The 12,995-nt window shown below is 37.1% G+C and overlaps 1 protein-coding gene across 5 annotated transcripts in view; it reads right to left on the minus strand.

Moving 5' to 3' along the window:
• Positions 1-12,995, minus strand: part of NALCN (sodium leak channel, non-selective) — a 320,527-nt gene that overhangs the window by 275,255 nt on the left and 32,277 nt on the right. For 3 of the 5 annotated variants that reach the window (XM_045481393.1, XM_045481362.1, XM_045481354.1), the window contains exons 4-6: positions 9,306-9,389; positions 8,014-8,153; positions 7,800-7,928 (exon numbers count right to left, since the gene is read on the minus strand). The exons of 1 other annotated variant lie outside the window; for it this stretch is intronic. In XM_045481393.1, the coding sequence (XP_045337349.1) occupies positions 7,800-7,928; positions 8,014-8,153; positions 9,306-9,389 (353 nt within the window). The remainder of the gene's footprint in view (positions 1-7,799; positions 7,929-8,013; positions 8,154-9,305; positions 9,390-12,995) is intronic. One more of the 5 variants, XM_045481373.1, reaches the window with a different exon arrangement.

The raw sequence follows: 12,995 nt of genomic DNA on the forward strand, positions 1-12,995 counted from the left end.
TCCCCTTACTGTTTGGCTGAGAGTATTTTAATGATTTTCCATTCCTTAATCCATTCCTGAATGGGTAGATAGACAAAGCCACAAAGTGCTAAATTCATCATGCATCAAAATGGCAAAATTAAATACTTTTTTCAAACAGTGTATGTAATTTAAATGACAAAACATTATTTTCTTTTGAAACAAGTATTTTAAATCATCATTGTACCTTGTTATATCTGAATAGTTCTTTTAATTATATATTTTCCCCAACTGTACTCCCTTAATTCTATCACTCACTACTTTGCTGATATGGATAAGTGACAACACAGGTGACAGGGACCAGGAAATGGGCATCTGAACAAGGATTAGACAATGAGAGGTATTTGAATGTATTCAAAGAGTATCAGTAAAGTATCAGGACACAGAGTTTGCATTGATCAGCTCCAAATTGGAAATGTGAAAACTGATTTGAGGTCATAAGACAAAGTACACTACCCTTGACACCTTTTTTTTTTTTTTTTTTGAGAGAGAGAGAGAGAGAGAATATGCAGGAGGGGCAAGGAGAGGGAGAGAGAGAATCCCAAACAAGCTCCGCACTATCAACACAAGAGTCCAATGTGGGGCTCAAACTCACGACAAACTGTGAGTTCATGACCTGAGCTGAAACCAAGAGTGGGACGCTTAACTGACTGAGGCATCCATGTGCCCTACCCTTGACATTTTGAATCTGGACCAAGGGCTCCTCAAGCAGTAACTCTTCTTCCTTTGCTTAAGAAGCTACAAGATCCCAGGGTGAGGAGTCAGCTGGCAAGGCGGAAAATGGCCACCAGAATTTGGGACAAAGATTATAGGCCTTCAATCGGTGATTCTATCAATTAATTAATGTGTGGCAAGGAGCTACTTCCTCTTGTCTCTCATGAGGATCCTAATGCCCAACATATGAGATCACCTTACGAATTAGCAATTAGGAATACAAAGTGCCTCATACCTATTAGAAACTCCAAATATATTTATGTTTACCGGCTGTGGTTTGGCTGAATTGTACAGCTGGGGAACAGCCATTCCCCCACTCTGACAGGGTGCTATTGTTTGCGGTTAAATGATGTGAGAGTTCCACAGTGCTAAGAATGTGTAACTACCAACCACAAAGTATACCTGCCCCACTCAACTGCTAGATCTAAGACAGGTGAGTCACTAAATAAACAAAATTTATTTTATTTCTAGAGTTCCCAGAACACATGGGCAACCTGCTTCTTTGGAAGAATGACAAGAAGCTCTCATTACCTCTGGTGCTTCTTAGATATTTTTTTTAACTTAAAAAATAAAGAAAAAATTATTTATTTTTTAGAGAGACAGAGACAGCGTGAATAGGGGAGGGGTAGAGAGAGAGGGAGACAGAGACAATCCCAAGCGGACTCCCAACTGTCAGTGCAGAGTCCGACGTGGGGCTCAAACTGACGAAACTGCAAGATCATGGCTTGAGCCAAAGTGAAGGTCCTGTGCTTAACTGACTGAGCCACCCAGGCGCTGCTGACATTTCTAAGGACACAGTCTGAAGGGTCCAGGAAACTCAAGTTCCCCACAGGTGGAAGCATAGTAGCTAAAAGCTTAGCATTTCTTTGAAGATTCCGGATTTATCTTTGAAGAAGCCATGCAAAATTTGCCTTCTACTCTTAACACATCTTTGGGAGTTTTAATTGTAGAACCAAGGGTTTAAATCACTGATTTCTAACCCAACCAATTCTGAGAGTCTCAGCCCTGCCAATAGATAGGAATCCATGGATATGGCTCGGAGTTTGTATTTTTACAAAGTTGGCCAGGTGATTTTCTCTATCAAACAGATCCCACCCTAGAGATGAATTCCCAACAGGTACTCCTGGTGTTGCTATGGTCACTGCACGTGAGGGTGCTTTCTATCGGGAGGAACGCAAGCTGGTCCGATTGAACCTGAGATACCAAAATGATGCTCAGTAATGATTTCTACACAGACAACTACAGTGGACGCGATTTGTGAGGGGCTGAACTGTCAAGGCCCCTCATTTCCCATTCACACAGTAGGTTCAGGAGTGCATCATGACAGAATTTTGGGTCCTAATATAGGCGATCATAACCAGGTACTCATCTGCCCATTCAGAGTTTGTCTCCTAATCATGTGCTCCTTGCAACTGAAGGGAAACTAAACATTTTATTCAAACATGGACACACGCACATGTTGAAGATCATCTCACTTACGGACCATGGTACAACATGAATCTTTAAAAGCCTAGAAATCAGTGTTGGGGAGAACTGGGTTTCAACTCTGCTTCTGCCAGTTACACACTGTTTCATCTTGGATATCTTATTTAACCTCACTAAGGTTCAATCTCCTTGGCTGTAATACAGAGTATAAAAATAGAACATGACGCACGTAGAAAGCTGTTACGGGTATTGAATGAGAAGATAACAGCTATCAATTGTTCAATAAATATTTACCACTAATAGCAAGAGTTTTATAACCTATGTTATGACATTCTCTTCTTTCTGGGAAGTAAGATCAAAAGAAGTGCTATATTATAATTGATCAAAAAAAATCATTTATTACTTTTAGACCCTTTTTCAAAGTGTAGGATTTCCTTTTTTTATATTGAAGACTCACGAATGTTTTTGCTGTTCTGGTGAAAATCACTTTGGTATTAATTTTCATATGGGAATTCAAGTTATTCTGAAATATTTACTCACATTTAATTTTTTTAAAATTAGTAACAGATAAAAGGTGGATTTAACTGGTGGTTCGAATGGGCCACATCTTTGAGATGGATATGCACAATTTTAGAAGGGATCAATGGACTCATACAAATATATTGTGTGTTGCTATTTTATGGGCTTGGATGAAACAGAACCCCCGGAACACACCATCTCCATGGTGGTAGAAAGAAACCAGAGGTCATGTAGACTTTACTTTTCTCTATGCCATATAAAGAGTGTATCATACCGATGTGCGTCTGCATGTGTCTACAGGTTTACAAATATGGGATCATAACAAGGTAGAAGTTGCTCAAATGGGAGAACAAGCAGGGGCTTGGAAGCCAGACTTGAGTTCAAATCCTGACGCTCTCACTTACCAGACCAACATATTATTTATGTTGGGACTGTGCCTTCATCTGCAAAGTGGGGGAAATAATTCCTTTCAGGTTGTTCTAAAAATTAGTTATAGAAGCACAATACATGAGGTAGAACAGGTGCTCCATAAATGTGGCTGTTAATTTAGTTAAAAATTTACATGCACTCATCAGAGTATTTTCATTTCTTCTTTAAATATTTTAAATAAAAATCTCTGCATTTATCCAGACTTGTTCTTATATCGCCCACCCAGCAGACGTCTCTGCATGAGTCCTGCAAGTTAAACTGAACAGTGTGTCTTCATCCTTCAAAAGAAGTTTAAATATGAATCAAGAAGACTTCAAAGACCTTTGCATGAATTTGAGGCATTACGATTTTACATATTCTACAAAATTCCCTCTTGATAAAGTCCATAGAAATTAAAAATTAACATTTTAAGTTCCACCACGTTTCTATCTTTAATTCTTCTGACTTTTCCATTAAAAAAAACTCATTATTTTGTGAACAGAATTTATGAGATAATAATTCATTTATTTTCCCAAGTACCCTAAAGGGTAAACTTAAATATTATTTGGGGCCAGTAATAAAAAACCCAAATCCAACTTTACCTTATCTCTAGGCTAAGTGTCAGTGATATTTTATAAAATACCACCAAGTCCTACAAGCTACCCTGGGGTAGGGTGATCATCCTGAGATTTCCCTGAGATGGAAAAGAAGGCTATTAGTAATTACTCTGCCACAGCAAGGATACTCTAGGAATGTCCTGGGCATCTGTGATGTGCGGTTCCCTACCTCTGGGTCTCAAAACTAATGGCTCAGCCATTGTAAGTATTTACTTGAATTCCTGGTGGAATCAACTTTTATATACTTAATATTCACATTTGCTTTCTTTAGGGTTTTTCTAATTATCTCACTCTTGGGAAGAAGATTTCATTATTTGATACTCAGCTAGAAATAAATTTCTCTCCTTTCTCAGGAATGGTAATAAGGTGGCAGATAAGTCTTCATCTTTTCTATTTCACCTACCAGCTCATTTTTACGTGATCATCTTGTAGCTTCAGGGAGATTTCTGCCAACACATTTGGCATTTTGTAACACCTGTTTCTGCCACAGGCCATCGCTTTTCTCAAATTTCTGTAGGATATGAACTGCTTTGCTGAGTCAAATCCCATTACCTGTGCCATAACTGCCTTAGGTCGCCCTTCATTATCAGAGGAGAATAAAGCTTTACTAGTAATGCTACTGAGGACAAAGCTAAGATTCCCTTCTCTCTGCTTTAAAAGAAATCAGCTTCATCTAAAAGCAAAACTGGGTGTATTGAGTTGCTTCCTTATTTATCCTGTTTGCCTCACAGGCTACACATAATCAATTCCAGAGGTCAGCCTGGAAACGCAGGATATACAGGTTTCTGAACAGACACAGCTCTGCCTGAAGACTCTCCCATTATTAGGCTGTTGTGCATGCAAAACAATTAAGCAGAAATCGGAAGGATTGTTAAAGGACAATAAATAAGAGAAATGAGGTCATGCCAGTGACTGGCAACACTGATCGCTGGAAACACAGCCATCAGGATGTAGCTTAATATCTGACTCAGAGATGTTGATGAGAAATTCCTAGTTCAGAAGAAAAGGAAACAAAAAGGTTGGAATTTTTTTAATTGGGATTTTTTATGTGTTTTATTTTGACTTCGGACAGTTTTTTGAGTCTCTAAAAATAAATTAATGTCTGGCTGGAACTAATGGTAAAATGGCATCAATAATTTTTCTGCTTATGAGTGAGACTAAAACTCAGTTAATACTGAACTGAAAATTAAAACAAAAAATGGCATAAATGATCGGTCCTTCAAATGAATCATCAAACTTAGGAAAGAAAGCTGTTATTGTAGCAACATTACTATCCTGCGGGCAGTTACATATTTTCTTCTCAGAGAGTAAACTGTCACATAAAAGGAAGGCAAGATATATGTGTATGGACATAACGCTAATGGGCAGATTTTATAAATACTTGGAAGAGAGAAAATGCAGACATTCTTCCATAACTGCTGTGTCTAGAGTAACCAAAAACTCTGCCAAAATGTATGAAATTCTTCATAGAGAATTCCATTTTTAGGATTAAGTAATGAGCTGGAGCTAATATTCAGAATACAAGAGGTCCTTTAATGGCTTTTTTTGTTTGCTGTTTTGTTTTTTGTTTTGTTTTGTTTTGTTTTGTTTCTTTGCCATTCATGTCCTAGTACTGCATATGGTAAGGAGATGGTGAAGAGCACTTTCTGAAGTGATGCAAGGGCCCTGAGGTCAGAGGTGCTCCTATCCCTCTTCGCCATTTGTATCGTACTTTATATGTCAAAATTAGGTTTGCCAGCAGGATGTCTGATCTTCCAAGTAGTTTTACAATTCTAACATGCTTTAGAAGTCTCGCATTCTGACGTGATTTTTAATAAAATGGAAACTTTAAATCAGCTTCCTGTGCTCACTGCTATTAGAACACAGAGGCTTTCTTATCCGGAAGCTTTCTCTGTTCAACTCTATTCTATTGTTTCCCACCCACACAATATCTTTTTCCCACCTCCATATTCATTCATGGAACAATCTAGACATATTTTACAGCCTACATACACTTAAGAAAAAACTACTTACAGGTTTTCTTCCACACATTTGTCTCTTCCCTCACCCACACAGACAGCCCCCTTACTCACCTCTTCCTTCAACTTCCTCACCATATTTGTGCTAGTTCACTGCCTCTCTCCATTTTCAACAGTGCTTTTCTACTTTTTAACTATTTCTCCTTCGTCCTATTTAGAAACTTGCTTTTATTCCTCTGTTTTAAATTTCCTCCTCTATATCAATTTGTCACAATGTTATTATTATCTGTGTAAATATAATGTATTGTGCACCATGCCTTCAATAGACAGTTACTAAGTACTTACTCTGCGCTAGACTACTAAGTACCAGACATAAGATGAATGTTCTCCACCCTTCTCCCTTTGTGTCCTCAAGGACTTCACAAGGTAATGAGAAAAATTGGGGGGAAAAATAGCTATGAGTGCCAGAGGGTAGTTCTGGCAAACTGAGCTGTATTAAATTCAACTCTTTCCATTACAAACAAGTAGACCTGTTGGATAAATGGTAACATTTAAAGATGCCTATCTGGGCTTTCAAGAAAGAAAAATACATTCCAGAAGGTCAAAAGGTAAGAGGGAACTAAAAACTAGAGAGAGGGAAATACATGCATTGAAAAATGGTATGAATGGGGCGTTAAGTGTCCAGGAGCCAAGAGCTTGGATTTTAATGCCCACAAGATGCAGATAATAGGGTTCTGAGCTTGTGTAAGGCTGGAAGCTGGAAACAGACCCCATGTATGCAGCCATGTTAGAATTTAAACAAATTCTAGAGTGTAATATGGGTGAAGGGGTAGTTAAACAGGGGTAGTCAATCAAGCACAACAGAGTCCATAGGTACAAATCCAGTATAAACAGGGAATTAGTAAATGAGAAAAGACACGTTAAATTCAGTGGGTAACAGCACAAAATAAAGAGTGCTGAATCAACTGTCTAACTGTATGAAGAAATTTAGATTTCTGCTTTACACTAAGACATTTCTATACCATTTTAGTAAAATATACCTGACATAGAATAAATTGCACATATTAAAATATACAGACGGGGGGGCTTGGTTGGTTGGGCATCCAATTCTTAATTTCGACTCAGGTTATGATCTCATGGTTGTAAGATCGAGCCCCACATGGGCTCCATGATGGGCACGGAGCCTGCTTAAGATTCTCTCTCTCCCTCTCTCTGCCCTTGCCTCAGTCTTTCTCTCTCTCAATACATATTTTTAAAACATGTACAGCTTTGATAAATTTTAAGTGCACAGAACCACGATCAAGATAATGAACATGTCAATCAACCTCAAAGGTTTCCTAATGCCCCTTGGTAACCCCTACTTTTATCCCCATCCTTACTCCCAGGCTGTCACCGATTTCCTTTTTGTCATTACAGACAAGCTTGCATTTTTTAGAATTTTGAATTCATGGAATCACAGAATATGTAATTTTTTTCATCTGGCTTCATTCGCTCAGCATAATTATTTTGAGATTCATCCAAGATGTTGTATATATCAATTCCTCATACTTTTTTTTTTATTGCTAAATAGTATTCATCATATGGATATAACCACAATTTGTTTATTCATCAACCTGTTGGTATAAATTTGGGTTCTTAGAAGTTTGGGCTATTATAAATACAGTCACTAGGTAGAAGTCTTTTTTTATGGATATATGTTTTCATTGCCCCTGGTAAGATACCTAGAATGGAATAAATGGAATATATGGTAGGTGTCTGTTTAACTTTCTAAGAAACTGCCCAACTGTTTTTCCAAGTAGTTACACCACTTCTCATTTCCATCTTATTTAAATAAGAGATGAAAATACTCAGATGGTATTATGGCAGCACGCTCCTCTTTCTGTCACTCCGAGGAAAACCTCCAAATGCACACTTGGAATCTGCTTAGTCTTCCTGCCCACAGGCTTACATTTTTCAGTCTGGCTTATCTTGAATATTTATGTTAAAAAATCAGACAAAAAAATTTTGAGGAAGCAGAGAATATAGAGCAGAGCCCATAAATACTTTTTTGTTCAATTTAGACACAGATTTTTCTCATAAGAATTGCAGAAACTTTCTTGTTAATCACCTAGATTAAAATGCAGTTAGTAGATATACTTACCCTGGTTTCGTGTCATTTACTACACAGTGATAGGTAAATGTTCCAAACATCTGAACTCCTAAAATTCCATAAAGAAGTAGAAAGAAAAGTAGGAAAATCGAAACGCTCCATATTTGTTCTCCTGATCGCCTAGGGGGGGGGGGGGGGAAAGTAGGTAAAACTTACAAAAATGTCATAGACTTTCCTCCTTAACATCTATAAAAACAGTGCTTACTTTAAAATGTTTGTAATTCTGGTCCTTGGTAGTTCAAATCGGAAATAAATCCGGAATGCCCGAATCATAATTAGCGGCCGTGGGATCCGCAACATGCCCCAAGGTGACATCTGGTCAACTATATCAGCAATTTCAAATACCTGTAAATTAAGAGGTCAATAAACAAGCTCAGGGCTTCCCTTAGCATTGTCTGCAGTCACAGCAAACACAGATGGCTATCAGGAGGTTCACCCAGCACTCTGGGCTTGGCCCTGCATTTTCTTCCACTGAAATGGATTTTCTTTTGAGTCCGCCTGGAAGCTACAGCTATCTCTAGAGAAAATGAATACATAAACCAATGTAAATGCCACTGCTCTTAGTAATTTCCCATGTAATTCATCAAAGCACAGTTTTTATTACAAAAACAAATGCCAACTTAGGATACAGAGCAAGTACGCTAAGTCGTCTTCACTAATAATAATAATAAAACTTCTTTGGTGGAACTTTTAAAATATCTAGAACATGAAGTAGTGGAGAAAGGGTTAAAATTACTATAAAAAATAAAAAGGAATTGTACCATTTACTAAACAGAGGCAAAATGATAATTAGAAAACGTCTGTCAATCACAGAATAGCTATTAAATGGAAAAGAACACATTAATATGCAGGATGAAATCAGACTGTTGGAGAGGCGAGCTTTACAAAAATAAGGAGAGATCTTCAATAAGCGTTATGATGACTTTGCGGGATGGATGTGAATTTGTGTTATTCTAAATTTTTAAATGAAGAATATGGTAACTTGCGTTGAATTAAATGCAAAATCAAGCCTAAATGAATGCATGGAAATGAATTCTATTATCTGGCAAAGTCCCACCTTTAGGCCTTTTTAATATATGTTCCCCATTTCTCATAGTAAAGCATTTTCTATTTGGAATATAGTATTTTATGTTCATCCCAATGTATCTACACTTTTCAGCCATTTTTAGTGAGGATTCAGTCACATAAAAGACGGATTTTGAATTTTTAAATTCAATGTCCTTTATTTCAATAAATATATTTTTACACCTTTTTAGTAAGAAGTAATTTGCTGTCGTATTGATGTTCATTACTGATTAAAGTCATTCACAGATGTGACAGACAATGATTAAAATGTTATGGTTTTTTTTTCTCATAAACATTTAAAATAACATAATGTTGTAGTAAGTTACACTATGACATTTGACATATATTTGTTACTATTTTTATTGAGAGTTTCAATGCAAAACAATGCACATTTTGGAAAATACCCCCTTGTAATTTAAAAGTTTTAATTACCTGCAATACCAATGAAACCCAAAGGCAGAAGACCATAAATCCATCAAAAACACACCAGCGATCTTTCACATAGGAACTATCCCCCTAAAAATAAATTGCATGTGGAGTTATCACACAAAATTAATAACTTCAAAAAAAATCTGTGGAAAGAAGGGCCAAATGTTAATTTGGTATAAGCTATCCATAATTTTTGTTTCATAGCTGAACACACTTTCCAAAGGAATACCTTTAGCATTTTAAATGAAGCATTTTTATATAAAGAAAATAATTTATAAAACACAAGTTACTGCAGAGTGAGACATGGAAAATTTTAAGTTCACACAAATGGAAATCATCATCATTTTTTCTCTTAGCCACACAGATTCTACCATTTAAGAAACCAGAGACCATCCTACTCAGTAGGCAGCTTAAGCCCCCAACCAGCTCTCTTCCTACAAGAACTAAGAGCCACAGGGATCAGCATGAAGGCCTTTCAGACTGTGGACCAACCACCATCAGTAGGAAATTAACCACGAATTCACCGTGAGTTACATTAAAAGTGAAGAATACACTTGCCTTCAGTAGTAAATATACCAAATATATATTGATTTCAACTGTAATTGGAATCATATGTGATAAAAAAGACACACTCTGACACTAGAATGCATATTTTTTAAAAAATGGGAATTAAAAAAAATTTCCCTTTCAAATAACAAACCAGAGAACTCCATTAGTTGAGAATTGGAACCTTAAATAGAAAGGCCTTTTCTTTCTTAGAACTGCCCCATTAAGTCACTAGTTTCATCACAATATATGAGACTCAATTCTGAATTCAGTGACATCTATTATTACCAACTCTGACTGAAACTGCTTAGAAAATAAAAATAGGAACAGAATGCCAAGATTTTTTTTTAAATGATGGAATGTGTTGTAGGATATTTGTACATAATTTCCAGAACCATCCACCCTTAGTAATAAATAGGTTATCAAAAAAGATTCCTTGAGAAGTTTCCAGGAATAATTTTTATTATTCACCAAACTAACAGTATGATAAGCCACTTAGTAAAAGTTATCTGACTCAGAGATGAAGTATAAATTCAGCTTAGTAACACGGAGGAATCATCTACTTTACACAGAGGATGTATAACACTGGGGTGCCTGGGTGGCTCAATTGATTAAGCATCTGACTTTGACTCAGGTCATGATCTTGCAGTTCATGAGTTCGAGCCCTGTGTCAGGTTCTGTGCTGACAGCTCAGAGCCTGGAGCCTGCTTCGGATTCTCTTTGAAATGTCTCCCTCTCTTTCTGCCCCATCCTTGCTTGCACTCTGTCTCTGTCTCTGTCTCTCTCTCTCTCTCACAAAATAAATAAACATTAAAAATTTTTTTAAAAAGAGGAGGTATAATGCCTACTAAAACACAAACACACATACACACAAAACAATCTTGCATAGAAAAGTGTATATGTACACACCCAGCTAATGTGTAAGATAGAATAACTTACAATAAACCTATAAACATTGTGGGGAAGACAGGAAAATTAATTCTATGGAGAGTTTAAAGAAAACAATGCTAGTTACCAAACGCTTAAATAATTTTATCAGTGGTGAGAGAAACCATCAAATTTGGTAACTCATGTACTTGAGAAGATTCACAAAAGAGATATGAAAGTAAACCCTGAGTCTTGGGGTCTGGGTCATGAGGAGGACAATGACCTGTTAAGTGTTATGATCGTTATATGATGATTTAAACCTGAAGAAGAGAAAAATAGCACCTCAGAGAGCCACTGGTTCTGAGTATGTGCATGCACACATGCTCACACACACACACACATCACAAACAGAAGAAATAATTTAAGGATATGATAGTTGCCCTCAAAACCTTACAAAACATCTTTCATTATAAGCGTCATGTTTGCCTGGTATATTGCATAGTTAGCTGAAAATATGAATTAATTATAATCTAAATGTAGACAATATAGCCAATACAAAATTGAATTTTCTCTGAGTCTAATTTCAGTTGATATCCAAAAGGATGACAAAATACAAATTACTTAAATTTGCACTTTGAAGATTCCCTTGAGTTTCTTAATATACTAAGCAAATTTATTGTTCATTCATTCACTCAATGTATAGAATATCTTCATGATCTAGACAGTGTTTAAGGCTGTAATGAAAGGAGTGAAAAAAGACAAAACTCCTACCCTGATGTGATTTACAATCTCAGTTTTAAAAAATGTTGAATATACAGGGGTCCCTGGGTGGCTCAGTCGGTTAAGTGTCTGACTTCAGCTCAGGTCATGATCTCATAGTTCGTGAGTCCGAGCCCCATGTCAGGCTCTGTGCTGACAGCTCAGTCTGGAGCCTGCTTCAGATTCTGTGTCCCTCTCTCTCTGCCTCTCCCCTGTTCATGCTCTCTCTCAAAAAGAAATATTAAAAAATTTTTAGAAAAAAAAGTTAAATATACAATAAATGTTGATATATCCTAGGAAGAAAAATAAAAGTGTACATTTTCAAATTGACTTTTATTAAACAAATGTACTTTTTACTGGAATGTTGGCAGAAAGAGACAAAAATATCACTTGATCTTTATTTTAAGAATGAGGCATAGGGGCGCCTGGGTGGCGCAGTCGGTTAGGCGTCCGACTTCAGCCAGGTCACGATCTCGCGGTCCGTGAGTTCGAGCCCCGTGTCGGGCTCTGGGCTGATGGCTCAGAGCCTGGAGCCTGTTTCCGATTCTGTGTCTCCCTCTCTCACTGCCCCTCCCCCGTTCATGCTCTGTCTCTCTCTGTCCCAAAAATAAATAAACGTTGAAAAAAAAAAAAAAAAAAAGAATGAGGCATAGTTGTGATTGTTTAAAAAAAAACACAAAAAATTCCAAAAATGAAAACTGAAATTTTATGGGATGCAACAGAGAACTATTTTAAGCTAGTTATTTTATGGGATGCAACAGAGAACTATTTTAAGCTAGTTCTTAACTTTTAACTTAGGCTAGTTTTAACTTTCTAAGGAACCTCCATACTATTTTCCACAGTGGCTGCACCCGTTTGCATTCCTACTAACAGTGTTAGAGGGCTCCACTTTCTCCACATCCTTGCCACCCTCCGATCTAGCAATTATACTACTAGGTATTTACCCAAAGAAGACAAAAATACCAATTTGCAGGGATACATGCACCCTGATGTTTATAGCAATATCTACAATAGCCAAATTATGGAAAGAGCCCAAATGTCCACTGACTGATGAATGGATACAGAAGATGTGGTATATTGGTATGGTGGTGAAATAGTCCACTAGGCATAAGTTGTACGTATTATTTTTTAGCTTAGGTTACCAAGAGGCATTTAATATATATAAAAACCTTTAATAGGCAGTACAGTGAGCTGGGATACAAAGACGAGCAACACTCAGACCTCACCCCCCACCTCGTAAGTTTTGCTCTTTTCGTGTTCATTATTCATGCTGTCCTACCTTCCTGAAAAATCCTCCCAAGTCTGTGCCAACTTTTTCCTTCAGATTCTGATCTGACCACAGCCCACCCTGATCAACGCTTTAGCTCACACATAATGCAGCAAGCAGCGTTTCAGCCTATACGTGTAAAAAACGTTCATATTGTCTAACTTCCAGAATCGTCCTTTGTAATTCCCACCTGGTTGTTTAATGAATTACAATTTACTCCCTCCTGTTAATCAGTTCCTGTTTATCAGTTTTGA

The sequence above is a fragment of the Leopardus geoffroyi genome, chromosome A1 (assembly GCF_018350155.1).
Source record: "Leopardus geoffroyi isolate Oge1 chromosome A1, O.geoffroyi_Oge1_pat1.0, whole genome shotgun sequence".
NCBI classification, from domain to species: Eukaryota; Metazoa; Chordata; class Mammalia; order Carnivora; family Felidae; genus Leopardus; species Leopardus geoffroyi.